At 44.4% G+C, this 27,455-nt stretch overlaps 1 protein-coding gene, 2 long non-coding RNA genes and 1 pseudogene across 6 annotated transcripts in view; 2 read left to right on the forward strand and 2 right to left on the reverse strand.

Moving 5' to 3' along the window:
• The window catches only part of LOC125082848 (transducin-like enhancer protein 1), an 87,557-nt gene extending 73,399 nt beyond the window's left edge, over positions 1 to 14,158 (reverse strand). For 3 of the 4 annotated variants that reach the window (XM_047698674.1, XM_047698672.1, XM_047698671.1), the window contains exons 1-4: positions 12,835 to 14,158; positions 11,925 to 12,025; positions 10,392 to 10,455; positions 10,235 to 10,279 (exon numbers count right to left, since the gene is read on the reverse strand). In XM_047698674.1, coding sequence (XP_047554630.1) covers positions 10,235 to 10,279; positions 10,392 to 10,455; positions 11,925 to 12,025; positions 12,835 to 12,858 — 234 coding nt within the window. In that variant the 5' untranslated portion in view covers positions 12,859 to 14,158. The remainder of the gene's footprint in view (positions 1 to 10,234; positions 10,280 to 10,391; positions 10,456 to 11,924; positions 12,026 to 12,834) is intronic. The other variant, XM_047698673.1, reaches the window with a different exon arrangement.
• The window catches only part of LOC125082941 (spermatogenesis-associated protein 31D1-like), an 894,603-nt pseudogene that overhangs the window by 369,162 nt on the left and 497,986 nt on the right, over positions 1 to 27,455 (forward strand).
• Positions 1 to 27,455, reverse strand: part of LOC125082854 (uncharacterized) — a 571,692-nt gene that overhangs the window by 345,432 nt on the left and 198,805 nt on the right. The window lies entirely within an intron of this gene.
• Positions 14,337 to 27,455, forward strand: part of LOC125082858 (uncharacterized) — a 158,997-nt gene continuing 145,878 nt past the window's right edge. Inside the window, exon 1 of the long non-coding RNA XR_007122126.1 lies at positions 14,337 to 14,588. This is a non-coding gene — a long non-coding RNA (uncharacterized LOC125082858). The remainder of the gene's footprint in view (positions 14,589 to 27,455) is intronic.

Below are 27,455 nucleotides of genomic sequence, written 5' to 3' on the forward strand. Positions count from 1 at the left end.
TCATTCTGTCAAAACTCACTTCCACAAAATGAATCAAATCCTCTTTGTTGCTCCTCTATCCCCTTAAATGAAAGAACTCAACGTAACTGTTTTCCCTGGTAGTCCTATTAACTACTTAAGGAGGATGCCTTCTAAGGGCACATTTTGCTGTCTGGCCTAAAGAAGGCATTTTAATTCCTCTAGATTCCTTGGACAACAGGAGGCTCCCAATAGGTGATTAAAAAAAAAAAAAAAAGACAAGAAAAGAAAGTTTCCTTTTGAGCCTAAAGATAAATGCTTCAGATCTTAGAAGGAAATAAATAAAAACCTTTGTATTTGAGGGGAAATAATGAGAAGTGAATAATGCAGACAGAGGGAGGAAGGAAGCTGCTGGGCTTGGAAAAACAAGATGCGAGCCTGGCCTTTACTTCCAGCAGCCATCTCATCTGCTGGATATAGTCTTGTATAGATGCAGCAGGACAATCTTAAAGGGACCAATAATATATTTGGATAATTGATTTCCAGAACAAGTATCCTTCCCTCTGGGTGCCCAAGTGCCAGGCAGCAATGTAACTGCACTGGACTGAAAAACTCACTTCCTCCTGATAACTGCCCTATATGGAGTAGGTGCTGTCGCAATCCCCTAACCTACTAACCTACTAGGTGAGGAGGAATGATTAATATCCACACAATAGGAGGCTGGAAGGATTTACAGACAGCTCCTAGGGTACATGGGCACTCAGTGGACAGGAGCTGACTGCTCACTCTGATGTCCCCAATCAGCTTACTCTACGATAATCAGCCCAAGAAGCTGACTTTTGAAATCCGAAGAGCTGAAAGAGACAACGGGGACACCGGACAAGAGAGCCGGCACCTGTCGCTGCAGGCCGCTCACAGACCGGAGGAGGGTACCCTTCCTCTGCCCCAGCGGCCCACCCCTTTATTCTCTCCATTCCAGACCAAGATGCAGATCAATGTTAAGACCTCCTTCCCTAAACCGAACGCGACCTTTTTATTTTCACTCACTAATCCACAGAAGCCTTTCAAATGGCACAAATAAAGGCGGCTGCATTTTGTTCTCTAAATCAATTTTCTCCCCAGCCATCAACTAGATGTTCCTGCACAGAGAAAGAACAGCCCTTCCCTTCTAATTCAAAAATCCATACTGCCATTGCCCTTGCAAACTGCTAAACAAGCAGTATCGGCAAGTCACTCGTGTTCTGTAATATATTTACTGCAAATCCCAACGGCTCGCCTCCTAATGCAGTTTTCTACTGTGTCTGTGCGTGTCGATACACTGGCCGGTCACCTTACTTGTAAGAGGCTCCGACTGGCTGTTTGCTCAAGGCATCAAGAGGGCGCCGAGGAGAGACAAAGGCTGCTGCTCCTGGAGGGCTCAGCCTTGGAGAGCCTCCTCCTCATGCTGGGGCCCTCAAAGAGGTTTTGTCTTCTGGCACTTCACATCCCTGTACCCACCCACCGCCTCCAAGGCCAACTTAAACTCTCCAAAAGGACAGTTTTCATACGTCCAAAGTTCTAAATCAGAGTCCCTTGGCACAGTTTTTTCCTGATTTCCTAACAACAACATTAAAACTGTTCACTGCTCAGAGAATATGCTGGTGGCATCTTAAAGGTACACACTGTGAAGGACCAAAAAGGAGGAAAGTGTGGTTGGGGGCAAGTGGAGGGGAGCCTGCTTTTCTGTTAAGTGCAATCTCTGCTTTAAGGTACAGCTGAAAAAGCAAGCCCCCAACACCATGTAAAGCAACCATGCCAAAACACAAAGGGCAAAGTCTAGGAGGAAAGTGCTGTAAAATGCCGTAAACACCTGTTGAGATGGAATTCTTAAAATGTACCTGGAGAAAAGCCCTCCTTCGCGTGTCAGTCTAAAATGGGGTTGGGAGCTAACAAAAGGCCTGGCCCAAGTTTCCCAGAATTATTTTCTCACTTCTTCATTAGGGGGAGTGGAGCAAAAGCTCTATGTTAAAATATGTGACAGGCAGATCCTGGGATCGCACAGGTGAGAACAGCATGGGTGTTCACTTTTTAGAAAGTTTTTTTTTTTTTTAAGATTTCATTTATTTATTTGAAAGACAGAGATCACAAGTAGGCAGAGAGGCAGGCAGAGAGAGAGAGAGAGAGAGAGAGAGAGAGGAAGAAGCAGGCTCCCTGCTGAGCAGAGAGCCTGATGCGGGGCTGGATCCTAGGACCCTGGGATCATGACCTGAGCCGAAGGCAGAGGCTTTAATCCACTGAGCCACCCAGGCACCCCAAGCAGATTTCATTCTTAATTTCAGCATCAGAATCCAGCCTGGTACTCTCGGCTCAAGTTTCTAATCTGGATTCCACCGATTTACTGAAGGATCTTAAGATGTCCCCAAATGGCCAAAATTGTTGGGCAAAGATATCCTGGTGTCTAAAAATATGTGGGATTTTTTGGTCCAGCGACTTCTACCTGATTTTCATATGGGTTCAAGATCCAAAATGAGTACAACTACTACTCTCTTAAGCACATCAAACACTACCTAACAAGTGCCACTCTGTCCAACCCATTGGGAAGGGTACAGAGTAAGCCTCAAATGCAAGCTTTGAGCAGACTGCAGCCTAGCCGGAGTAACAAAGATACACATGAAAAAACATTATTACAGAAATTGGAGCAAAACTCAGTGATGTGATAGGCTCCCACTGGAGAGGTCATGGAAGACCTTAAAGTAAACAGGGACTGTCGTTATTTGAACTGGACCTTGAAGGATACTGAGAAAGGCCATGTGAACTGGACAAAAACAGAAAAAGAAAACAGAAAAATGCACGACATATTTTAGGCAGGAAGAAGAGACTCACTGGCTGGTGTGAGGGAGGAAGACAAAGGTGACTAAGTAAGACTGGCAGGGACAGTACTCAGGTGCAAACACACACCGCTGTGAGTGATACGCACAGGGGCCACCAATGGAGCAGGAAGTCAAAATCAGGAAGAACAGACACACCAGCATGCTCAAAGACCCAAACCCCAAAAGGGGTTTTGTATTCACCACTATAAAAGACGCTCCCATTCTGGGGCTGGAGTTCCAAGCGTTTGGATGTAGGCTGCTTGTCTTTGGAATGCGTGTACCCAGCAGCCGCACAGGACATGCCAGTAGGGTGTGTGGAGGAGGTGAGAACTTTTATTTAACCTCTCTACTTACAATTTCTATTTATTACAAATGGATACAATATGTTAAAACACAATACTTTTATAACCAATAAATTCGTATGCAAACAAGTCTGGTGATATATTTTCTTTTCTTTTTTTTCTTAAGATTTTATTTATTTGACAGAGAGAGAGATCACAAGTAGGCAGAGAAGCAGGCTGGTGGGGGGGAAGCAGGCTCCCTGCTGAGCAGAGACCCCCCCCCTCGAAATGCGGGACTTGATCTCAGGACCTGAGCCGAAGGTAGAGGCTTAACCCACTGAGCCACCCAGGTGCCCTTGGTGATAAATTTTCAAGCTTTTCACAGACAGATTTCACAAAATACCATGGGCAGATTTAGTTAGATCAATAAGAGCACCAATAACATCAAACCCAGCATGTCTTTAAGAGTTCCACAAATGGTGTGATTTGGACATGCAAGTTCAAACACACTTACATTCTCAAAAACTGATTCCACTTCGTCAAGTAAATAATGAAAATCTAATAAGTACACACCAGGACAGTACAAACAATTGTACACACACCTCTACCTCTTTGGCATATGCAGGGATACACACACCACACTTAACAGCACTCTTCTCTATTTGGTAGATGAAGAAATAAATTCAACGGATGGAATCCTCAGAGGCTATTTTTTCCTCCCTGTCTTTTCCTCATACCCAAAATGACTGTCACCCTACTCTTTTCTGGCCAATATTTGTGTTCAAAGAATCACTAAGTAGCTAATAAAACTTCTAGAAAAACTAAAAGATTTGTTTGTTATGCCCACTGTGAGAACATGCCGGGGAAGGGCCTGAACACTGGGCTCACAGTTGCTTTCAAGTTGCTTCAAAGCAGGCAAACAGAATTAAACTTAGTAATTATTAAAAACTGAAATGTGAAATGATGAAATACAGGTTTGTACAAAATCAGTTACTCGATAAAACTTGTGTCAACATTTCTTGAAGTTTCATGAAATGCATGGCAAATGGGTGGTCTCTAAATGATTCAGTAAACATTATGGTTTTGCAAACAATTTTAGAAAACATTTTCTGCTAAAGCCAAATGAATAACAATACACAAATACCTTAATTTGTTAAACTTTCATTGCCAATTTATTTTTCATTTTTCAAATCAAACCATGCCTCAGAAAAAAATTAGAAAATCTCACCCACACCTGAGTGCCCACACCTACATCTACACACTCTCTAACTTAAAACACAAAACCACAGGGCGCCTGGGTGGCTCAGTGGGTTAAATCCTCTGCCTTCGGCTCAGGTCATGGTCCCAGGGTCCTGGGATCGAGCCCACATTGGGCTCTCTGCTAGGCAGGGAGCCTGCTTCCCTCTCTCTTTCTGCCTGCCTCTCTGCCTGCTTGTGAACTCTGTCTGTCAGATAAATAAATAAATTCTTAAAAAAACAAACAGAAAACCCCCACAAAACCACAGTCACAGAACAAACCTGTGACACATTTCATATTACAAAACTCACCAATCACATTGGGGAGGACTGTTCTCAATCTGTAAATGCCTACTCTTGTCCAATAAGCCTATCTATAAAAACAATTGCCTGAAATTGAATTAGAAACCATTATACCAAATATTCCACATTTAAGGTACTAGTTCTGAACATCTCAGTTTTTAAAAATCTGAAATAAGAGTAAGCAATAAGGATGGGGGGTTATAGGGACAATCGAGCCAATTGAAGCCTATCAGAAGCCCTTTCTTAGTTTCCTCCAATGTAATCCACTCCTGAAGACCACAAACATTTTATAATAGAAGAGCAAACACTCAGCTCTCTGGAAACCTAAAATGGCTCCATGAGCCAATAACTGAATGTATCGTTAGTTTAACTACCACACAAGATGATTTATTTAAATATTTGCTAAAGGAACAGATTCTTTTTGTGTTTCTTAATAAACACTATTTGGAAAAATAGCTTAAACCCTCTGGCCAAGACTACTCAAAGGACACAGACAGGCACTGGTTTTTGAACACTGGTGGGGGTTCAGTCAAGAGGGACAATTCTCCTCTCCTGAGAGGAGCCATATTGAGAACCTGCCTAGTCTAACCCCTCATTTTACAAGGAGGGAAACTGATGCCCAGGCAACTAGTCGGTGACTCACCCAGTCACTAATCAAAGTCCCCTAAATAAGGGACCTCATGTGAACTGTATTTTACACCAAGGCCCATCCTAAAGATCACATATTTTGTGCCCCTTAGAGCTTTTTGGCATTAGTTTTGAATTAAAAAAATTTTTTTTATCTTAAGGACTATGTTTTTTGACCCCTACCTTAAATTCTGTGCCCGAGGCAAGGCATCCCTGACCTCACCCAAGTCTTGGCTCTGAATAGAAACCATGACTGAGCCAACTGCTGAAGGGGTCGGGTAGGGTGACAGAAAGTAGAGAGGAATCGTCCGTCCTGCTGGCTGATAAAAAACAAAGGCTAATCTTGAGCCTCAAAATCTGTGTTCTCAATACACAGGGAGCTTTATCTCTTCACTGAAGCTCATGAAGGGCAGGCCTGGCTAATGAAGTCAAGTTGGGGACCACTCCAATCTTGATGACAGCTAGTCCCTTTGTATTACAAGGTAATTAACATCTGATGGAGTGTAACTCTAAGTGAAAGTACTCCAGCTACGTCTTTTCCCATTCTGAGACTTGGGCTTGGGGGCAAAAAAAATAAAAAAATCTCAAAGTGAGAAACTACAGACGGAAAACACACGTGGTTAAAGAGCAGGAAGAAAGGTAAGACTTGCAGACAAACAGTAAGAGTCACATCTAAGGGATTAACCTGCAGGTGAACCCCTAACAGTTCCACCTAAGCACTTTAAAAACACTACCAGAGGACAATTTATTTTTTAAGGGAAACTTTAAAGCACACATCAAAACTGTGAGAGCGGTTTCACTCCGAAATTTACGTGGTCTGAGATACTGCGCTGGCTGAAACATCACATGGGCCTTGGTTATGTTAAGCTCTCATCTGTTTCTCTTTCCCCTCTCCTTCCCCACATTACAACCAGCACTGCAGAACACGTCTTTCCTTCCACAGCTAGTCCTTTCATTTATTTTTGAATTCTTGGCCGCCCTGGAGAGCCCCGAGTGCTCACTCTGCCCGCTCTTCAGAAGAATAGAGGCACAGAGAGACAAAGTGACTGATCACACTCACTGTGCCCTGGGCCTCAACTAGGAGTCCTGACAACAGTTCCCAATTTTCTTTTGTTCTTAGACATATTTTAACCTTGTAGATAGTAGTGCTCAGTTGGCTACGACTTTCTATCTACCCATGGCTGTTACCTCCATAGGCCAGTCAGTACTGCCAATTTTCATGAATTCTTAGAACACACATCTAGCCCTGACATGATTGTGTATCATGAAGTTGTCAGCACAGAGAGAGGGAGCAGGAGAGACATGCAGCCAGGCCGACTGGGTTACCACACATGGGCCCAAAGCTGATTCTACCACTGGCCTCATCCTGGCAGGGGGCTGGGTAAAGTAAAGCAGCACTGAATTCTAGGGACTAGGTGACCCTAACTCCAACTTCAGCAGAAACTTGGCCTTGACAAATCCCGGACTCTGAACACATGCCCACAGCCACAGGCAGAGCAAAACACCTACTCTATCTACCTGTTAAGCGCTGTACAAATTCATGCCACAAAAGACAACTTAAGTCATGGCTTCATCAGCATCCTGAGGAGATACACAAGTGGAATAAATAAGGCTTCTGTACGTATTTACAGTGCATCTTGTTCCAAAAATATCAAATGGGGTCATACCACACCACATGACAGAAAACAAAACCTGAAAGATCACACTGCCAAACACACCAGGCACAGCCCTCAGAACAACCAGACTCACGTTCACCTGCTGTTTTGTAACGCACCCTAATGCTCTGGTGGCATCAGAACTTCCTTGAGTTTCATGAGCTGTCTCTACCTCTCCTGGAGAGATATACCTAGAGTTTGGTATCTGAATGTCACACATTAATAATGTGTGGAGAGAGATGGACAGGCAGAGATCTAGAAAATACTGAAATAAAAACAAAGAAAAACAAAGACACCACTGTTCTGTTTTGTTTTTAAGATTTTATTTATTTATTTATTTTGAGAGAGTCTGCGTGTATGTGTGGGGGAGGGGCAAAGGGAGAGAGAGAATCTCAAGTAGACTCCCCACTGAGCAAGGAGCCCGAAGACAGGAGCTCAATCCCAGGATGCTGATACCATGGCCTAAACCAAAACCATGAGTTGGACGCTTAACCAACTGAGTCACCCAGGCACCCCTACCCAACCGCCCCCAAAAATCCTCAGTGCTACAGTAAAAAAATTTAAGTACCCATTATCATCCGTAGTACACAGACTTTTCAGTAACCAGCCACATATGGGAGCAGAGAAAGTGAGGGGAAGGCTTATCAGGAAGTGTTGACACAACATAAACATGGACTGTGGGCACCAAACCAAGTAAGGAAACCACAATTATACCATTCTTGATTTGGACGCGCTTCCACTTTAAAATTTCCAGACGGAAAAGTCAGTGGTGAGATGTGACACTGAAAATCTCTACAACTCCCTCCTTCCACAAACCCACTGAAAGGTGGGGACAGGGAGTGGTCATCACACTGCAGACAAATCTTAACAACATTAAAGCTCTCTCCATGGAAAGTCTCCCCATTGCTGCATTTTTTTTCAGTAACAAAGATGTTGTCAGAAATGACAATTTTTTGTGTCCCCTGATGATGCCTTGCTAGCATTCGGTTATAAGCCATAAAGCAGGACTAATTTCAGCCTGTCAGGAGTCTCGCTAATGCCCAGTTTCCCCCCAGAGAGAATTCCTGTCAAATCTAATGAGAGCTCCAAAGGCCCTCTCTACAATATAATGAGCACTTAGGCCATGCTGGTGATCAGGCGGCAAAAAGCATCAATTTGAGCCTGGCTACACCCTGGGGGCCAGACGTCACCAGTTTTAATAAGAATTATGATTACTAGCTGCACCAAATGCCTCCTCAGAACTTATTATTAATGTGTGACATTCAGAAGGATGTTTTTCAAATGTAAGGCCACTTTAAACTGAATTACAGCACTGCTTTGCACACCACTCTAGTTAAGGGTCTGTCAGCATTTACAATATAAACTAAATTTCAGGGGGCTTAATACCCTACTATGAAGAACATGGCATCTCTGAGCTTTCACATTTTTCAAATTACTGAGCCAATTATACACAGCATATTATTAATGCATACTGGCTCATGGATGGACAATATTACCCACAAAAGCCCAATAGTGTATAGAAACTCATTAGAAACCTATTTTCTCACCATGGGGCTCCTGACCCTCTTAGCCCCTTCTTCCCTTTTCCTACTCGATGAAGAGGTCATGTAACCATGTAACCTACAGGAACCCAGAAGAATTACACACCTCCTTTACCTCCCCAAAAAATCCTGTACCAGCACACAGCATCACACAGAGGTGGTGTTTCCTTGTAAGAGTTGAAATTATTAAATCCTTTGAGTTTATAACTTTAAGAAAAAGCTCAGTCTCCTCTTACCCTTCTAGACTCCTTGTTTACAAAAAATATGCCTTTGGGGTAACTTAAAAAAAAATGTAACAGGTTACAACCCCTTCACCCAGTTTATTTGCATAATTCATTTAAATAACCAGAGATCTTCTGGCCCTGGTACTATCAACAAGTTACAACTGCCTCCATCAGGCACTAGCCATTGAAACACACAAAAAAACAAAGGCACAAGCCAATGTAATCTAGGCTACCAATTTTGCAAATCGGAATAAAATCAGCATTTTTAAAGGCCCAATTATATTATTAATGAAAGGCCTTGAACCTAACTGTCCCTTTCCAAACACGTATCTGAGAACAGATCTAATGTACATGACTTAACATTATGAAATCTATGATGAATTAAAAATCAAAGAGTGTGGAGTTACAAAAGCAGAATTCAACTCTGAAACACACTTGCTTAATGAAAGTCTTTGAATATAAGGAAGATCTGAAGGCTGAACTAATCAATTTCTCCACTGTGCCCCAGCCGGTCAGCCATGCTCTTTAATTTAATGAAACAAGGGTTTGAGATGAAATAGCACATATACATCAAGTAAGAATTGTATTGTTGCACTTTGAAATGTGTCCAACTGTGCAACTTCATCTGATGATAATTTTTTAAGAGGCAATCGATTTCTAAAAGACTTATTGTACCAGCGTCTTGATGAAAAAGTGAATGTCAGCATATCTCCAGAATACTTACACCCTGCCATTAATGCTTTCTTTGGCAGACAATGACTACTCAATCGAGGGTCCTTTGGGCTGAGCAATCATTTAGCTTTTCTTCTCTTACGAGGTCCTTAGTGCCTTGTTCCAGCTCAATACTCTTTTTATACACCATTATAGTAGCCATAAGTGTGAATTTTATGGGAACTTGCAAACTCATAGTCATAGCTAGAGCTTTCCAGTCACTAATCTTTTCATGCTTTTAAAACCACTAGGACTGAAGCAACTCGCAACATATGCTGTGCCCATAAAAGAATGCTTTTTTACCTCCAAATCTACATCAACTGAGAAATCTTCCAAAACTATGTTTGCTAATAAGCCACTAATCCTGAGTGTCACTTTATGCAACCCCAAAGCATGAAGAGAACCCCACAGTTAGTCATACATGACGTTTAACCTGCTAAAGGAACTCCTGAATATCCTCCTTTCCCTGCAGAACCACACTGCTGTCCAAACCAGGAAAAACACCAAGCTTTTCTGAATTGCAGAACCCTACGGGATATCCAAATCTTTCAAGAGGAGAATAAATCTACCCAGGTGGAAAAGTCAACTTAGAGACTCAATTTCTATCAGCCTAGAAAAAGGTTGGTTCACATTTCCAAAGCACCTCTTTTCTAGTCATTTAAAGATTCTGTAATTGTCAAGAAGCGACCCTTCAGCAAAATACTACCACCAACTCACAGAAAGGGAAACCAAGGCAAGAAAATGGCATACAAATCCCCGCCCACACCCAACCAACTGAGGACAAAGCCAATTCTATGGAATCATGATGACTGATTTCTCATTTCAACTGGAGATTTAACTAAAGCTTACCTGTTTATGCATTTCTATGTTTAATCCATACGACATTTCATAATACTGCAAAAAAAAAAAAAATCAAGCATTTCGTTAACTCACGTTTTGCAATATTAGGAACACATATTTGCTAATCTTACATAAAAAGACGAAAAGTCTAATCTCTGATACCTACCATCACATAGTGCCTCTGCATTTCTGTCTTTTCACTTGCCAGTTTCTCGCATTCCAATTTAAGGCTACAAAAACAAAACAGGCAACTTAATGTAAACATTATGTCACTTGTTTTAACATCTGCCTCACATATTTGCACTTCAAGTAAAAACACAGACCAATTTAGAAAAGCCATAAACTATCTAGGTAAACATGCAAAAGCTTTGTCCTTGCATTTAATAGGGAAAGGGGGTCAGGTGACCAGTACAGGGTCTCCATTACCTACTATTCTTTCTTCTTGGTGCATACCTGGTCAGGTGCCAAGAATGAAAAATCTGTCAAAACCTCTGATCTACGCAGAAGACTGATTTCTCCTCCTGCTCATCTGTTCACTCCTACTTCCCTGCACCAGTCTGCTCCTTTGGACTCCACTAAAATCTGGCTTTGGCACAATTTCCAGCATCAGACAGAGGCTGTCCCATCTCTGCCAACTCAATCTCTAGGTTTGAAAACTATACTTGTAAAGTTACTTCTACAATTGTTGGTCCCTTTTAAAATCTTCAGTTTTTAAATCCCTGCCAAAATATGTGAAGTAGCTACTGCAATAAAGTGGGTTGAAGTCCTCCCTTCTTGGTAAACACAGTGTGGGCAGGTATGCCTCAAGTTCCAGAGATTATTCTCTTCAAGCAGACAAAAGTTCAATAATCACAAAAACCTCTGACAAAATAAGAAAATTCACACCCAAGCATCTGTGTGCTTGTTCTCAAGCATGACAAAAATAAAAACTGTCATTACACAGTTATTTCTTAGCTCTAATCAGGGAAGCCTTCATAAGAATAAGGGAAGTAACTAACATTTCTGGAAAATCCACTATGGACAGGATGCTTTACAACACTCTTAATTTACAAACCTTTTGAAGTAGGTCTCATTAGATGAAGAGACCAAACCGGGATGTATATAAAGGAGACTCCAGTCCCCTGTCCTGCCCAAACCAACCCAGAGCCACACCAAAGCAGTGGAGCTTCCCCTACACCTATCCACATCCCTCTTCACCACCAATGATGGGCACAGCTAACAGCATTGAGCCTTCCATAATGGACTTTGCCTCAGACAACACAATCCTCTAGTACCGGCAAAGCGATTTCAACACTGGCTCTGCCTCCCTAAACCTGCACTCCAGGGCTGGGGCATCGACTGAACCAAGGTTTCAGCTCAGCCTGTTGCAAAATAAATAAAACGAAGTGCAAATATTGACGGTTCTCATGCAACTCCTAAATACTCAAAAGAAAAAGAAAAGAAAAGAAAAAAAAAGGACTCCCTAGAACAGCAGCAAACGGGCAAAAGGGAAACAATGGTAGGAGGAGGAGACTACAGCAGAGCTGGCCCGGGAAGAACCTGGAAAGGGGGTAACATGAATGACAGGTCTTAACTGCGACTCCACACGCCACCGCCTGGACGCAAGTACTAAGTACAGCCGCCACAGCCACCAGGCTGGACGAGGAGGGGCCGGGGCTGCCCCCGGGCTACCACTCGCCCCAAGCGGCCGGACACGCACCTGTGATATTGGGCCTGCAGGAACTGGAATTCCTCTTTAATCCGGTCCAGGGACTCCGGGATAGTGAACTTGAAGGGCTGGCCTGCAGCCTGGTGCGGCGTCTGGGGGCGACCGGCGAGGGGAACCGAGAGACGGGAATGCAGGTAGATAGATAAAACAGGAAGTCAGAGGACGGAGAAGTGGGTGGGACATAAACAAAAAATAAAGTTAGAAGTGGCGGAAAACGGAGCCCTGAACTCGAGTTTGCTCTGCACTTTATGCGGGGAGAAAGCGGCCCCTGGCCGGGTCTGGAGCCTCCAAAGAGACTCCGTGCCTTCTCCGTGCTCCCGGGTCACCGGCTGGAGGGACAGGGGATCCCCGGTGGCCGGGGAAGACCAGGCCAAATTGTCGTCGTAGCCACCGCGCCCTCCCCACCAGGGCGATAATGACTCGGGGGATCAGAGAAGAAAAACAACTCCCTAACGCTCCCCGTTCCCAGAGTCGCCAGGGCCACCTCCAGGCGCGCCGGAACGGGGGCCGCATTGACATGTAAATAGGCGAGACGGGAAACAAAGGGGGGGCGCCCTACCCGTCTCGGCGCGGGGGGGGGGGGGTGAGGAGGAGGGGAAGGGGGTAAGCTGTCGCTACTGGAAAGAAACCCCAGCCTCCCCGGGCGCCCCCGCCCGCCTTGTCTAGACGTCAATTCGGAGGGGGCCCAGAGTAAAGAGGAAAAATTGAGTTTCAGTTCACTCCCCACCCCGGGAGGGAGGGTGTGGGACCTCCCCAGCCCTGCATCCCTAGAGATTGGGGGGAGGGGTCCTCCACAAGGTAGAAGACACCCGTCTCCCTACAGCACAGGGAGAGCGCCTATCCCCACCCCACCCCCAACCCACTCCTCTGCCCCTCCACCCAGCACCCTGACGCTCCTCACCGGGTGCCGGCTCTGCGGGAACATCGCTCTGGCGACGGCCGTAGGTCTGTTTCTGGGCAACTCAATTCTCCGCTCAATTTCCAACTTTAATCCCGCCGAGGAAAATTAAGCCGAGAAGCCAGGCAGAAACCGGGAGCGCTGGCAGCGCGCTGGCCACACACGCAAGCGCGCTCGGCGGGGCGCACCGGCCACTCGGTGCCCGGCTGCTCCTGCTCCCGCCGGTGCGGGTTCCTTCGCTCAGGGCCACATCGCGGGGCACCCGGGGCCCAGCTGCACCAAAACCTGCGCGGTGACGCCGGCGCCCAAGATGAGGGCGCGAGGGCTGTGATCCAACCCGCGGGCCTCCGCTGCCCCAGCGGGGAGGTGAGCGCGCGGTGACTCCGGCCGCGCTCCCCTCGGCGATCCCCTTACGCGGCACCCGTCCCGAGCAAACAAATCCAGGCAAGCTGCTTTCCTTCGTTCTTCTCCCGGTCCGCCTCCTCTCCGGGTTTTCCCCGCGGCGAGGTGCAGGTGGCCCGGCGCCCCCAGCTAACCCCACACAAACAAACCTGGAGACGTTCGGGGCCGAGTGCTGCGGGTCAGGGCAGCGCCTTCGGCCAGGCGCTCGCGGGTTGCCGGGAGGCGGTGAGGAGCGAGGTCCGGGCGGCGGAGGTTCCGCGCCTGGCGCTCCGCAGCCTCAGCCCGGGCGGAGGAGCGCGGGATGACGACGAGGCGGGGAAAGTGCGGAGGGCGCGCCGGGAGGCGGCTCGGCACGCCCCGTGCGACCAACGTTCGGTGTTCTCCGCGGTTGCACAAACCCTCCTAGCCCGGCGGGGCTACACCAAGAAGGGCAGTCCCGCAGCCGCCCGCTGCTCCTCGAGCCCGGGGCGCATCCGGGCGCCGCGCCCCGCGCGCACCCGCCCCGCACGGCCCGCCCGGCCGCTTCGGACTCTTCCTCCAAGCCCCTTCCTGGGCCCTCTTTCTTTCCTTCCCTTCGTCTGCCTCTCCGCAAAGGGCGCTCCAGCCCGCTGCAAAGTTCTCTCACGACCCGGGGGGCGACATCCACGAGATGGGGCGGGAGGGGGGGAGGGGGAAGCAGGAGTGCGCTCCGCCGCTCGGCCTCCCTACCCGGCGGGCAAACTCCGCGGACAGGTCCTGAGTAGTCGCTGCGGGGGTTAAGTCGCCTCGGGCCGGCGGAGGTCCGGTCTGGTGGCACGGGTCCCGCCCGGACGTGAGAGGGTGGGGGTGGCGCAGTCGGCTGCTTCGGGGACGCGGGGCACAGGGTACTCGCCGCTGCTGCTGCTCCTGCAGCCGCCGCTCCCGCCGCCGCCGCCCGCGCCTCTCGCGCCGGTTACATTAACACGCGGTTTCACACTCCGGAGCTAACCAGCGCCGGCCCCGCCCAGCCCAGCGCGGGCGGGGGGCGGGAGCGCAGAGAGGGCGGGGGACCTGGGTCCGGGCGGTAGCGGGAGGCAAGCGGGGAAGAGTGCGCCAGCCAATCGCGTGCGCCGTGCCCAACGTGGGTTTCTGACGCAACACCTCCCCGAAGCCTATAGCAGCGCGGTACTGGACGGGCCGTCCTCCCTCTTCTCTCCCACCCCACTCGCTTCCATCTCCGCCGTCTCCCCGGTCTCCCCTCCCACCCCCACCACCCCTCCTCCGCCAGCCGCGTCCTCCGGGGCTCGGTGAGGAACTGTTCCTGGAGGAGCCGCGGAACGCCGAAACCAGCCAATGGGAAGAGGCGAGACGCGGAGATTGGCACGGTGGATGGGAAGGTCGGTGGGAAGGAGAGGCGGCGGGGCCGGGCTGTCAGTCAAAGTAACGTGGGGCGGGCGAGGGTGCGCGCGGGCGCGCGCGAGCGGGAGGGACGGGCTGGGCGTGCGGTCGCGGAAGCTGGGGGCTAGAGTTTGCAAAAATCCTTCCACTTGTTCACTTTTCCCTTTAATGGAAATCCTCAGATCTCGGTGAAAGTAACTCAGAGACTAACCGCGCAGTTTCTTATGGGGAGGGCGGGGGGTTGACAGTTCGAGCCAAATGCGTCTTTCAGTGCTTGCCCCTTGTTTGATGCTCCTCTTTTGAAAGTGAGGTCACATTCAAAAATTTCTCTGAGGATTGTTTTCCTTGAGCTGCCTTTTCGTGAGAAGGAGTGGACTGTGCACTTGGTGGAAAATGCGGCAGCGCATTGATTGGCGTACATTCCCTGGCCGTCTAAGACTAGGCTTTTTATGCCCACGCCCCTCTTTGCACCCAAGGTGGTAGGGATTGGCTTTTATTGGAGCATTTCAAACGACTTTGCAAAAAGGTAGGCCTGCCTTCGTTTGGCGGGAAGGATACCCTAAGGTGCTCCCAGGGTAAGGCACGCGCGTTCTAGTCGCAGATGCGAGGCTTTTGCCCGCGGCTCGGACTCTCTGGCCCGTCCTTGTCTTCGACTTTGCTGTCTTGCGGTTAGGGGGCTGCTGAGAGTTTTAGGGGCCTCTCAGCAACATGACCACGAGTCTGTTTCCAATTACTAAAAAGAAAGGGAGACAATGGTGTAAACCAGCTTTGAGACCTGGAAACCTGCCTTGCCCGCCCTTACCCCCATACTTGGGGTGGGGGGGCTTATCCCAAGGCTGAGCGATGTAAGAAGCTAAATGGGGAAGAGTTGGGTACATGATGTGGCTAAAATTCTAGTGAGTGGAACTTTAACTAAAAGGTATTTTGAGATTTTTAATAAATGGGGCATATTGTGTAAATCTACAGTTTTTGTCTACTTCTCTAAATACACCACACAGCAGAAAATCTTCAGTGTTGCCCCATTTATAATTTTGTTTAAAGAACAGTTAGACTGAGCTATTTCCACACGATTGGTGAGTGAATAATGATGTTTTAGCCAAACGGTGGTGAGTTCTTCCATAAGAAAGACACATCTTTGACAAGCAGTCATCCTACGTTGGAATATACATAACAGGTTTTGGGTGTTAATAACCCCCACGTTCTCATTATTTTACTTTCAAGGGACTTATGGAAAGACTTTATTTAAAGAGAAATACATTTTATTTGAAGATTTGCATTCTCAGAGACCTTTTCCTTGAAATATTAAGAGAATCATTTTAGGGACGCCTGGGTGGCTCAGTTGGTTAAGCGGCTGCCTTCGGCTCAGGTCATGATCCCAGTATCCTGGGATCGAGTCCCACATCGGGCTCCTTGCTCGGCAGGGAACCTGCTTCTCCCTCTGCCTCTGCCTGCCTCTCGGCCTACTTGTGATCTCTCTCTCTCTCTTTCTCTCTCTCTCTGACAAATAAATAAAATCTTTAAAAAAAAAAAAAGAAAGAGAATCATTTTAGATAATACATTTCACTGTTGGAGTTGTTTTTAAATATGCATGATATTGATTTGTCTATAATTGCATCAATCCCAAATATCAATTATAAATGAAAAATTAAAGGAGCAATTTTAGCCAGCCTGTACAAGTCCACAGTAAATTCTTAAACAAGTTTGGTATGTGGTTTTGCAGTGCTCTCATTAAGTGGGGTTGCGGAAGGGGTTATAGTATTCATTTTGCTAACATGAAGAATGAAAAGGAAGCAAGCAGTGTCCCTCTTTCCTAAGTTAAACTGAGTGATGACTGGAGCATGCTTGTTCCATCTATAGGACTTTTTGAAATACTATGATTCATGGGCAACTAAGCTTTGTCTTTTGGCAACCTGTGTTCCGTGAAATCTTCATCTAGAGACTGGGCCCAGTATGTCGGTCTGTGGTCAGTTCATCCCCTAATCAGCTGCAGAACTGTGGAGAAGAAACTTGGATGCCGCAAATATGCCTGTGCATGCTGGGCCAGCTGGGGCAACTGACACTTCTCCCTGGCTTACTCAAGCTTTACTTTAATTTACTGGCACACACTGGTAATTGGGTTTAAACAGAGAAATTAGAATGGTATATTTTGAGACAGGAGCCTTCTGAATTCCCTATAATGTACTATCTAGAGAAAAGAAAGAGTAATTTTAAAATTGGAAGGCCTTTAACTGTGTGCATAAAGATGGTTGGTTTTCGAGGGCATCCCATCCTCCTTGACAGAGGGAGAAGGCTGGGCACCTTTTCAAGGTCATATTTTCTCGGTGATTATCATGCTGTAATAATTATACTACAAAACTCTCATCAAACTGCATTACAAATGATGGTATTTAAACAATCAAGTAGCTTTAATCTTATGTTTTAAATAAATAATATATGTGCAGATTGTCTACAGCCTGTTTAAAAGAAAATAATCCTACTCATGAAATCTTTTAGTCTTCTATTTAAAGTCTGTTAACCATAATCTTTTTTATCTTTAACATATTCATATGTTGATGATGTTTTTACATGAAATGATATTAAGTACTCCGTTTCCATAGAAAATTATCTCTGAAAAAAAAAATCCCCTTTTTATCCTCTGCAAAGAAACAAGAAGATTGCCAGATTGTTTATTTTATCGTTGATGCATGTATGGGTATATTTCCATTCGCTTGTTGCTGACTATCAAATTTTCAACTCAACCAGTGGCTTAAGTCACTACAAAAACTAGATGTTCTATATTGTATACATTCTAGACATAAGAGAAAAATGTTTGGATGCTGGTCATAGAAATTATTCATCTTTTAAATCTGTTACTTTTCTATTTGAAATGAGTATGACAGTTTCTGAAGGTCACTTGTTATTTTCTCTTTCTTTTAGCTGTGAGTTACTGCTTATGCATTTCCTCATTTGACTTTTTTTTTTTTAAATGAGAGTTTTCTTAAACCTGAGAATGTAGGGTCCAGAAGAATTTTCCCAGCATTGCTTTATAACTTTTCCCCTCAGCCCTTTACCAAAGAAAAGAGCAGGATGGGCGTGGAATATGGAGAAGAGAAAGCAAAGAAAGAAAAAAAAAATCAGTAGCAGATCCATGCAGCAGTAAAACCTCAAGTAAAATCACATCCAAAGAATCTCTTGCGGTTTCACACAATATGGTAAAATTAGAGATTGCAGGAAACCAACTAAATTAAACTGAAAGCATTTGAAGAGAAACGAGTAGAGTTTATGAAAATGACACGTTGACTGACCAGTATACTATTTTATCAACAATTTCTTTGTTAAGATGCAGATCAAAGGAACCTGCATATGTTTTCATTTTGTTCTAACTAGAAAATTACATCCAGATGTTTAATAGGCATTTGGTTGGTTTTTCAGCATTGATTAGATATGTTGGTTCTGTTTGCTTACAAGTGTAGCCGGATCATTAGCTAATGCAAAGAAATGTTTGCTGTGAGTTGCTAATTAGGGCTTTTGGAAACCCTCCATGCTCAAGAACAATTTGTACAGTGGCCAGATGAACTTGAGGGACTTGAGGAAGTTGTTTTCCCTTCTCTGTCAGGGTGGGGAGAAGCAGACAACCCCATTCCCTAATCTCCCTTTGCCTACGGGGATTGGGATGATATCCCTGAGGATTAGAGTGCAAATAAATTAAGAAGAGACCACACAGGCACTCCCAAACACAGAGATAAATGTGCCTTTTCTGGAACCACCACCATGTTGTCTTGGGTGTGTGTGTGGTGGGGGGCGGGAAGTGAACATCTAAAATGCTGAATAGTAACATGAGGAAGATGCTCAGTGCTAATGTTATCAAATACACAGCCTTTTTAAGTATACTTTAGAGACAGATGGGAAAGCCCTTTATGATAAATGAGTGTACTTGAATTCATTACTGTAGTACTTATAATTAAAAATGTCTCCTTTGCAATTGCGTTTACTTCTATGGGGTACAAGAGCTTTGGAAATGGAAGGCTGGGCTAGGGAAAGGGACAGAGAGAGTGGAATTTTGGAGCCAAGGATGAACCTGGGAGGAAATGCAGTGTTTACTTTCACAGCCACTCATTTGTTTACCTTGTTAAGGCCCCCAAACTTGTAGGAGATTAGCCATTCACATGGTATTCAAATAAACTGTTTGAGAAGTGAGGCACCAGGCGGATACGCTTCTTAATTGGACAATCACATTTTTTAAAAACACTTGGCCTGCAGAAGAACACCACCTTGGTGGAGGCTGAACTTTTGTTTTTTTAAGTCTATATTTCTAGAGAGGTACCGGTCCAAAATAGCGTGCATCCGTAAGCCATTACAAAAGTGCACCCATAAATGCCACTGGAGCCTGTTCTCCTGCATATATATTGATGCCCCCTTCTAGGCCTGTTTACATCTTATGCACATGGATGGCACACTCCCATGTGTTCACGTAGATTCATGATTAGTTTTCCTTGAAATTGTTCAAGCAGAGGACCTTTCTGTCAGAGCTCTCCCAAGTCCTTGCAGACTTGATAAGCGGAGAGTATTCTGGGGCAAGATCAGGTATTTCCTGGAGCTCAGAGCATAATATGCCAATGTGTCTCAGTGAAGTTAGCAAGCCCCTGCCTTTTTTTAACCAACTCTAAAGTTTTTTTGTTGTTGTTCGTTTTTTTTTTTTTTTTTTGACAGAGAGTGAGAGAATACAGAGGCACTCAGAGGGAGAGGGACTCGATCCCATGACCCTGAGATCAGGAGCCCAACTGAAGGCAGACGCCCTACTGACTAAGCCACTCAGACACCCCTAACCCATTCTAAAGTCTGATAAAAGTTGAGATAATACACTTTTTTAAAAAATTCTTTCAGTTTAGCCTTTAGCTCAACAGAAGCCACAGAGTCATTTGGTAGGCAAAAGGAAGTTAAAGGAAGCATCTTTGCTGATTCTTTCTACATGTTCACATAAAACAAGAGCTGACCTTGACCCCTGAATGCTGTCTGTGATGACCCACCATGCTCTGGACTCTGGACTTGCTAGATCAACATTAAACCAGGACACCTCTCCTTTGATCTTAAAAGCTTTTTGCTTTGGCAGTATTGTTTAAGTACCTTTTCTTCTTGAAACTAGCAATTGCTTTGAAGAGTTGAAGCTGGAGTTCAGCTAATCTGTGATCTCTTGGTGTTCCTCATGGTGAAGGCAGATGAACTCTGGGAATAGATAAGGAGCTAGAATGCTAGACAGTATTCTGGATATCTTTGCAGTCTCTAGAATGGAAATTCTAGGTCTAGATGAACCAGTCAAATGATATAAATATAGAATGTTGGGAAATTTCACAAAACAACTGGCCTGGGCTCTTTAGAAAGTCAATGTTAGGGGTACCTGCCTGGCTTGGTCATTAGAGCGTGAGACTCTAAATCTCAGGGTCCTGAGTTCAAGCCCCAAGTTGAGTGTGGAGCCTACTTTAAAATAAACAAACAAACAAACAAGCAAAAACAAACAAATAAAAATGAAAAGTCAGAGTTATGGATGTGGGGAAGGGAATGGGAAGGACCGTTCGCTAAAAACAAAGGCATATGATGGAAATGTAATATGTGAATCCTTATTGGCTCCTTGTTAAAAAAACAAAAACAAAAAAACCCCAGCAACTATGAAAGACTTTCTTGGGCAATTTGAATGTGGACTAGATATTAGGTAATATGGAATCATGGTTAATTTTCTTGATGTGAGAAGATTGTGGTTGTGTAGGAGGATGTTGTTCTGAGAAGATTCTTGGTAAAGCCTGCAACTTCGAATATGTCTGCAACCTCAAATAAAAAGTATGTGTGCAGAAAGAGAAAGCAAATTTGCTAAAGGGTGTACAGTCACAGAATTTAGGGATAGAATCTGTCACTCCTTTAGTATTTCAACTTTTCTATATATTTGAAATTTTTCATGATAAAAAGTGAGAAAACCATTTCAGTGTTAGTGTTACAATTTTTTTCTTCATGTGCCAAAATGGAAATTTCCTGTGTAGTTAAAAGATTGATTCATGATGTTTCCAGTTTTAAAAAGTATGAGAAAATGGTATTGTGTTTATTTGGTTTTTTTCCTCTGGTCATGGAAAAGCTGTCGTACTAATAACCAAAGGATTACCCACTGCACTCTAGATCTTTTAGTTCTTTTATTATTTATGTTATTTTTGTTTGTTTTCTCTATAGTCTCAAATGACCCTTAGCATCAATTAATATGAAATGGAAATCTTTAAATAAATTAATGCATTATATTAGCAATCTTCTATGCATACTTTTGTGGGCCATCAAGCTCAGAATTACCAGAAAATCTACTATAAAACAAAAAAGAAAACTTTATTAAAAATAAGGTAGCAGTAGGGGTGCCTGGGTGGCTCAGTGGGTTAAGCCGCTGCCTTCGGCTCAGGTCATGATCTCAGGGTCCTGGGATCGAGTCCCGCATCGGGCTCTCTGCTCAGCGGGGAGCCTGCTTCCCTTCCTCTCTCTCTACCTGCCTCTCTGCTTACTTGTGATCTCTCTCTGTCAAATAAATAAACAAAATCTTTAAAAAAAAATAAGGTAGCAGCAAATAAATTTTAATTTCTTCATTCCCGTTATAAATAGTGGTTCTACTGCCCTTTTCATTGCTTGAGCCTCACAGTGAAATTTATAAATTATTAGTTTGATTTTGGAATTTCCTTAATGTTTTGAAAGACAATGCTGAAACAGATGATTGCTCTGTGTACTAAGCTTTGAATATTAATCTTAAAAGAAATGAAAATAGCACTAAATCTCGGACACTGATGTTATGCTTATCTAGAATCACAGAGGCATGTATTTATGATATGCTAATAAATAAATAGTTTCCCCAAAAAGTCATGAAAAGGGACAAGCGTAATCCAAGAGTTGACAGTTGGAAGGTCCCATCTATCTTTTCTTTTTCTTTCATCGTAGCTGTTGCGTGTGTTTTTGTTTTTCCTATCGCCGTTATGTTTATTGAAAGGAAAAATTTCTGTGACAGTGGTAAGCAGATTCTGGTTGGTGTGTGAACAGATTAAATCCACAGCTTTGTGCAAAAAAACTTGAGTACCTTATAGGGAGCCGAATAGGAAGATAGAGGGAAACCGGGACTTTTCACACACTGACCAGTCTGTCCACCCAATATTTCTAGCCACCATCCACCTAAGCAACAGTTGAGTAAAATGAAAATGATAAAAATTACAGCTTTATGCTAGCAGAAAAATCCCCTAGGGGACAGAGTTACCATTCTGGTTTCCCCCATTCACAGCCTCCACACTTGAGAACTGACGAGCTACAATTGGCACTTGGAAAAGTGTTACAAAACACTGACAAGTATTAGAGGAATGTTGATTAATGTAAACAGCCTGCCTCAAGGAATCATACCTTTCGTAGGAAAAATGATTTTCCACTTTGCATTTCTACAGAGACAGGTATCTCCAGGTAACTCCAGGGAGGGTTTTAAGAAGTTATTTGCCTTTGTTGGAGAGAGGGGGTGTTGTCATATTTACATCTTTAATTTCTGAAAACTTGGAAAAGTCAATTGATACATTAAAGAGTCAACTGGTCTTAAAAGGAAAGAAATTCAGACACATGCTACAACGTGGAACAGCCTGTAGGACATTATGATCAGTGGAATAAGCCAGACCCAAAGATAACTACTGTATGATTCCATGCAGAGTAGGACGAGGAGGCACACAGAGTAAGCAAATTTGTGGAAGTTGCCAGGGGCTGGGAAGGGGAAGGAATGGGAGTTACTGCCTAATACGTACAGAGTCTCAGTCTTGCAGGATGTCCTCTGGATGGATGGTGGTGATGGCACCACAACCATGTGAATGTACTTAATGCCACTGAACTGTGCTTAAAGAGGGTGAAGGAGCACCTGAGTGGCTCAGTCAGTTAAGCATCCAGCTCCTGATCTCGGCTCAGGTCTTGATCTCAGGGTTGTGAGTTCGAGTCCCAGGTTGGGCTCCATGCTGGGTGTGGGGCCTACTTAAATTTTTTTTTTAATTTAATTTAAAAAATTGTTAAGGTGATACATTTTATGTTGTATGTATGTTACCAATCTTCTTGAGTCAATAGGATTCCTTTCTTTGGTGGTGCGCCTGTTTCACAGTAGATTCTCATCTTATTCATTTCCTAAATTTGTGCTTACCTTTATTTATTGAGCACTTACTATATGTGTCAGACATTCTTCTAAGTGCTTTGTTTCACTTCATTTGACCCTCACATCATTGCTGTTGGCAAGTACCACTATCATCCATGTTTTTATTGACAAGAAACCTGAAGCCCAGTACTTTGCCAGAGTCGCAGTTGGGAGGGCTGGGTTTGAACCCTGGCACCCAGGAGAGCTCACTCGGAGCCATGTCCCACAGCTGAGTACTTAGGTACCATTTCTCACTCTCCTCTCACTAGATCACATCCCTCATTGACCTACTGATAGAAAAAATGTTTGTATGTATTTTGCCCACAAGCTTGGTAGAATTTCTCTTGGCACTTTGGAAGTAAAGTTGATACTTTCAGAATTTATATTCCTTCAAACAGAGCTAAGAGCTGCCTCTGGGCTCTGGAATTGTGCCCACCAGCAGAGAAACGCAGCCACTATCAGTCGAGTGCTTTCTGACAGCACCCAATCCATACCCCAAATTGCAACAGCAGCAAAGAAAGACAGGCTCAGTAGCAGAGGAATGAGGGAGACTGTGAGTCTTAACTCGATTAGGACAGGAGGGCAACATGTTCTTATTTACAGCTTCACAAATGATAACATTTTTAAAAATAAAAATACAAAATTAGGGGAGCCCTAGCTAGTTCTGTGATTAATAGTGGTTTGAGACATCCTGATGACAGCAGACATGTAGTCAGGGCCCTGGTAACACGTCTGGAAACATTTGGCCTATTGAATGTGAATGGATTTATTTCTAGCCTCCAAAGCCCTCTTAAAATCAAGGATTTTTAACCACGAACCATAGTAAGAAATACAATTTTTAAACTCTCAGTCTAGTTCTCTGTCTTTCCTACATGCACACGCATGTACACACAAGTCATAAACACACATTGCAACACCTGGTTTAAAAACACTGCTTTGAATTATGCAGTCGTACCTAGTGAGGGTTCTCCAGAGAAACAAAACCAGGAGGGGACTGAAGTTAGGAACTGGCCCATACAGTAACGGAGGCTGAGAAGTCCCATCATTTGCTATTGGCAAGTTAGAGAACCAAGACAGCTGGTGATATTATCCAGTTCAGACCACTGGTATCAGTTTTGGAGTCTGGAGGTAAGAGGACCAGGAGCTTCACAACTCAGCTCAAGAAAAGAGAAGAATTTGCCGTCCCTCCTCCTTTTTATTTTATTTGGGGGCCCCTAATGGATGAGATGATGCCCACTTGCAGTGGTGAGGACAATCTTCTTTACTCAGGCTACTGAATCAAATGCTCATCTCTGGACACACACTCACAGACACACCAGAAATAATGTTTTACCAGCTATCTGAGCATCCCTTAGCCCAGTTAAATTGACATAAAGTGAAACATCACAGCTATAGAATTTTTATATTTGATTAACACCTCTGTCTTATGGAAAGTTGTTAACCCCAAAACTATAATCAAGAACATTAAGACAGATTATTTCTTTCCTTTACACTTCTTAACAATGGTAAATCATGGGGCGCCTGGGTGGCTCAGTGGGTTAAGCCGCTGCCTTCGGCTCAGGTCATGATCCCAGGGTCCTGGGATCGAGCCCCGCATCGGGCTCTCTGCTCAGCAGGGAGCCTGCTTCCTCCTCTCTCTCTGCCTGCCTCTCTGCCTGCTTATGATCTCTGTCTGTCAAATAAATAAATAAATAAAATCTTTAAAAAAAAAAAAAACAATGGTAAATCATAATCCCTGCCTTAAAGTCAGTCATAGTTCCAAATCGATAGGATTCAAGGCTCTTCGGGGAATTTCCTGCATATCCTTTTGTCACTCCCTGCTCTGCTAGCCCTTTTCTGCCTCCTCCCCTCCCTTCTCTGCATCCCCATCCTAGCACCCACATCCCAGGGTACCCCTCACCTACCTCCTGGCTCACCCATATGCCCAAACCAGGAAACAAACAAACAAAAATAACAAACATATAACAAAAAGAGTACCAGGCTCAGAGATGGAAGGTCCTGAAATGGAATTCCTATCTGCTTCTTACTATATGAGGTTGGCCAAACCATTTCCCCTCTCTGGGCCAGTTTCCTCACTTATAAAATCAGGATGATAGCACCAGGTTTCTCATGGTGGTTGCTAGACTGAATGAGATGAGCCAAGACAACAGTATAGTCCTTAACACAGCAGTTGGCCCTAACAGCCTTGTTCCCTTTCCCTTTTTCTCCGGGGGCTTGATGAAGCCCCTACCCAAGCAGCTGGGGAAGTACCACCCCTGCTACAATGTGGCCTGGAAAATCACAGAGCAGCATGGATTCCAAAGACTTTTTCTGTGGAACTCTAGTCTGGGTCTGGTCATGGCCCAGTCTGCTGGAACTCAAGAAGTGCATCATCATGGTGTTTCTTGGGGACAGGTTAAGTGGATCTCAGGGAAAGGCAGGAGCCACTGACCTTGAATGCCCTCCTCCCAACCCCCCGCTACTAATTCCTAAGCTGTTTCATCCTCAAGAAGAAATAACAGTGATACACCTATATTTTTGGAAGTTAAAAATGGAATTTGGGGTGGGAGGGCTATGAAAAATAATGAACAACAGTTCATCACAACATATGACAATTGCTTTTGGTGGCTAAATGCCCCGGGTTGCCCCTTTAGATACTATAATAAGAAAAAAATGTGGCTAACCAGTGAGAGCTTAATGGAATTAGGTCTCACATATGCTCCTCTTGAATGTCACTTCATCTCACCCCACAAATACAAAGTTGTGTTTTGGAAAGACCTTGAGAAACACATATAGAACTTAGGAAGTCATTTAGATGTTAGTGGAACTTTTTTTAGGAGTATGATCTGGTCCAGGATTATTTTTGAACTGGGAGCTAACACCTTCCTAGAAGAGAGTTTCCTTTCACATCATCTATTTTATTTTATTTTTTAAAAATATTTTATTTATTTATTTGACAGAGAGATACAGAGCGCAAGTTAGCAGAGCGGCAGGCAGAGGGAGAGAGAGAAGCAGGCTCTCTGTTGAGCAGGGAGCCTGATGTGGGTCTCCATCACAAGACCCTAGAATCATGACCTGAGCCGAAGGCAGCCGCTTAACCAACTGAGCCACCCAGGAGCCCCTCACATCATCTATTTTATTAGCAATGGCAAAGGTCTCTCAAATCTGTGAATAAGGTTTAGTGAGAATTGATGAGCCCTGTCTAAGTAAGAATCCTAATGGCTGTGGGTTGCTATTATATGGTAGAAGTCAAACTCAATTATCTTTAAATTCAACAATTCTGTGTCTACCAAGAGACTCTTTAGGACCTCTTCTGTGTGTCTTTCTTCATTTGAAATCTTTCATTTGAAATCAGGCCTACTTTAGAAAGACGGAAAAAATTGAAATATAAAACCTGTGTTTATGAGAAGAGTGAAAGAAAGGAAGGAGTTTTTCTCTCTAGGTGTGGCTATTTCCAGTCTGGAAAAATTCGACCATCAGGTAAACCAATCTTGGCTACTCAAATTAGGCTCAAAAAAAGAAAAAGAAGGGGCGCCTGGGTGGCTCAGTGGGTTAAGCCGCTGCCTTCGGCTCAGGTCATGATCTCAGGGTCCTGGGATCGAGTCCCACATCGGGCTCTCTGCTCGGCAAGAAGCCTGCTTCCCTCTCTCTCTCTCTGCCTGCCTCTCCGTCTACTTGTGATCTCTCTCTCTGTCAAATAAATAAATAAAAAATCTTTAAAAAAAAAAAAGAAAAAGAAAAAGAAAAAGAACCTTATGATTTATAAAACCTAAGACGTTTAGCATTGTGGTATACGAAGACCTATCCTACCAGCTTTCCCTCCCCCATGGCAGCCATTACAGGAAAAGTTCTGTTTGGGAAGATAGAACAAAGCCTATCTTTATGCTGTTAGCAGTACTGGGCTCCCAGGATTGGAGGAGGGGAGATGGAGAAGGAATAATGAACAAGCAGGAGGTGGTACTTAGTTATTAAATTTCACTCAATAAGAAATTCCTTTTCAGTAAGAATTCCTTCAGAGTAAAATGGGAAGGCATATTAAGGATTTGCAGTCTGTCAACTGTTATCCAATGTCTTCAAACAGGTCCTTTGAAATAAACCCCTCTTTTTCAGTAAGCGTGTTCACATAATAATATGTTTGTTCACAGGCATTAGGATGACAATGGACTGGAAGGTCCATAACTGTACTGGGCTAGAATTAGGAGATTCTTTTCTAAGTATGAAGTATTCTCATTTCCATCATCCCTTTGGGTTGAGTAGAGCAGCCAAGATGGTGATGGGGAGAGGTGTGGTGGTTGGGGGTGGGGGTGTTATTGTGAGTGGAAGGTTAAGGCTGAGAATGTTTGTTTCCAGTGCAATAAGCACCTTCCTTCTGTGAATCCTATCATTCACATATCTTGAAAAATGTCCTGATAGGACAGGATACTGTATAGTTCCCTAATCTCAACAGATAAGTAAGAATCTCAGTAAGAATCTCAAGCTAAATTTAGTTTCACCGAGTTTAGCTCAGTGGTCTATGTAGAAAGCAAAAGCAACAGTTCTTCCATATGTAAAAAGGAATCAGTAGGGAAATAGCCTCTTGTTAGGACCCAGAAAAGTGCAAATCATTTACAGTTTGGTAGTGATGGCCCCTAGCAAGCCTTTAAAGCCAGTGTAACTTTGGTGGAGCAGGGTTTTTTCCCCAGCAACAACAACTCTTTGGGGCTAAAGCCCTATTCATAAAGCTCCAGCTTAGACCTCATAC

Source organism: Lutra lutra, chromosome 13, assembly GCF_902655055.1.
Source record: "Lutra lutra chromosome 13, mLutLut1.2, whole genome shotgun sequence".
Classification (NCBI taxonomy): Eukaryota; Metazoa; Chordata; class Mammalia; order Carnivora; family Mustelidae; genus Lutra; species Lutra lutra.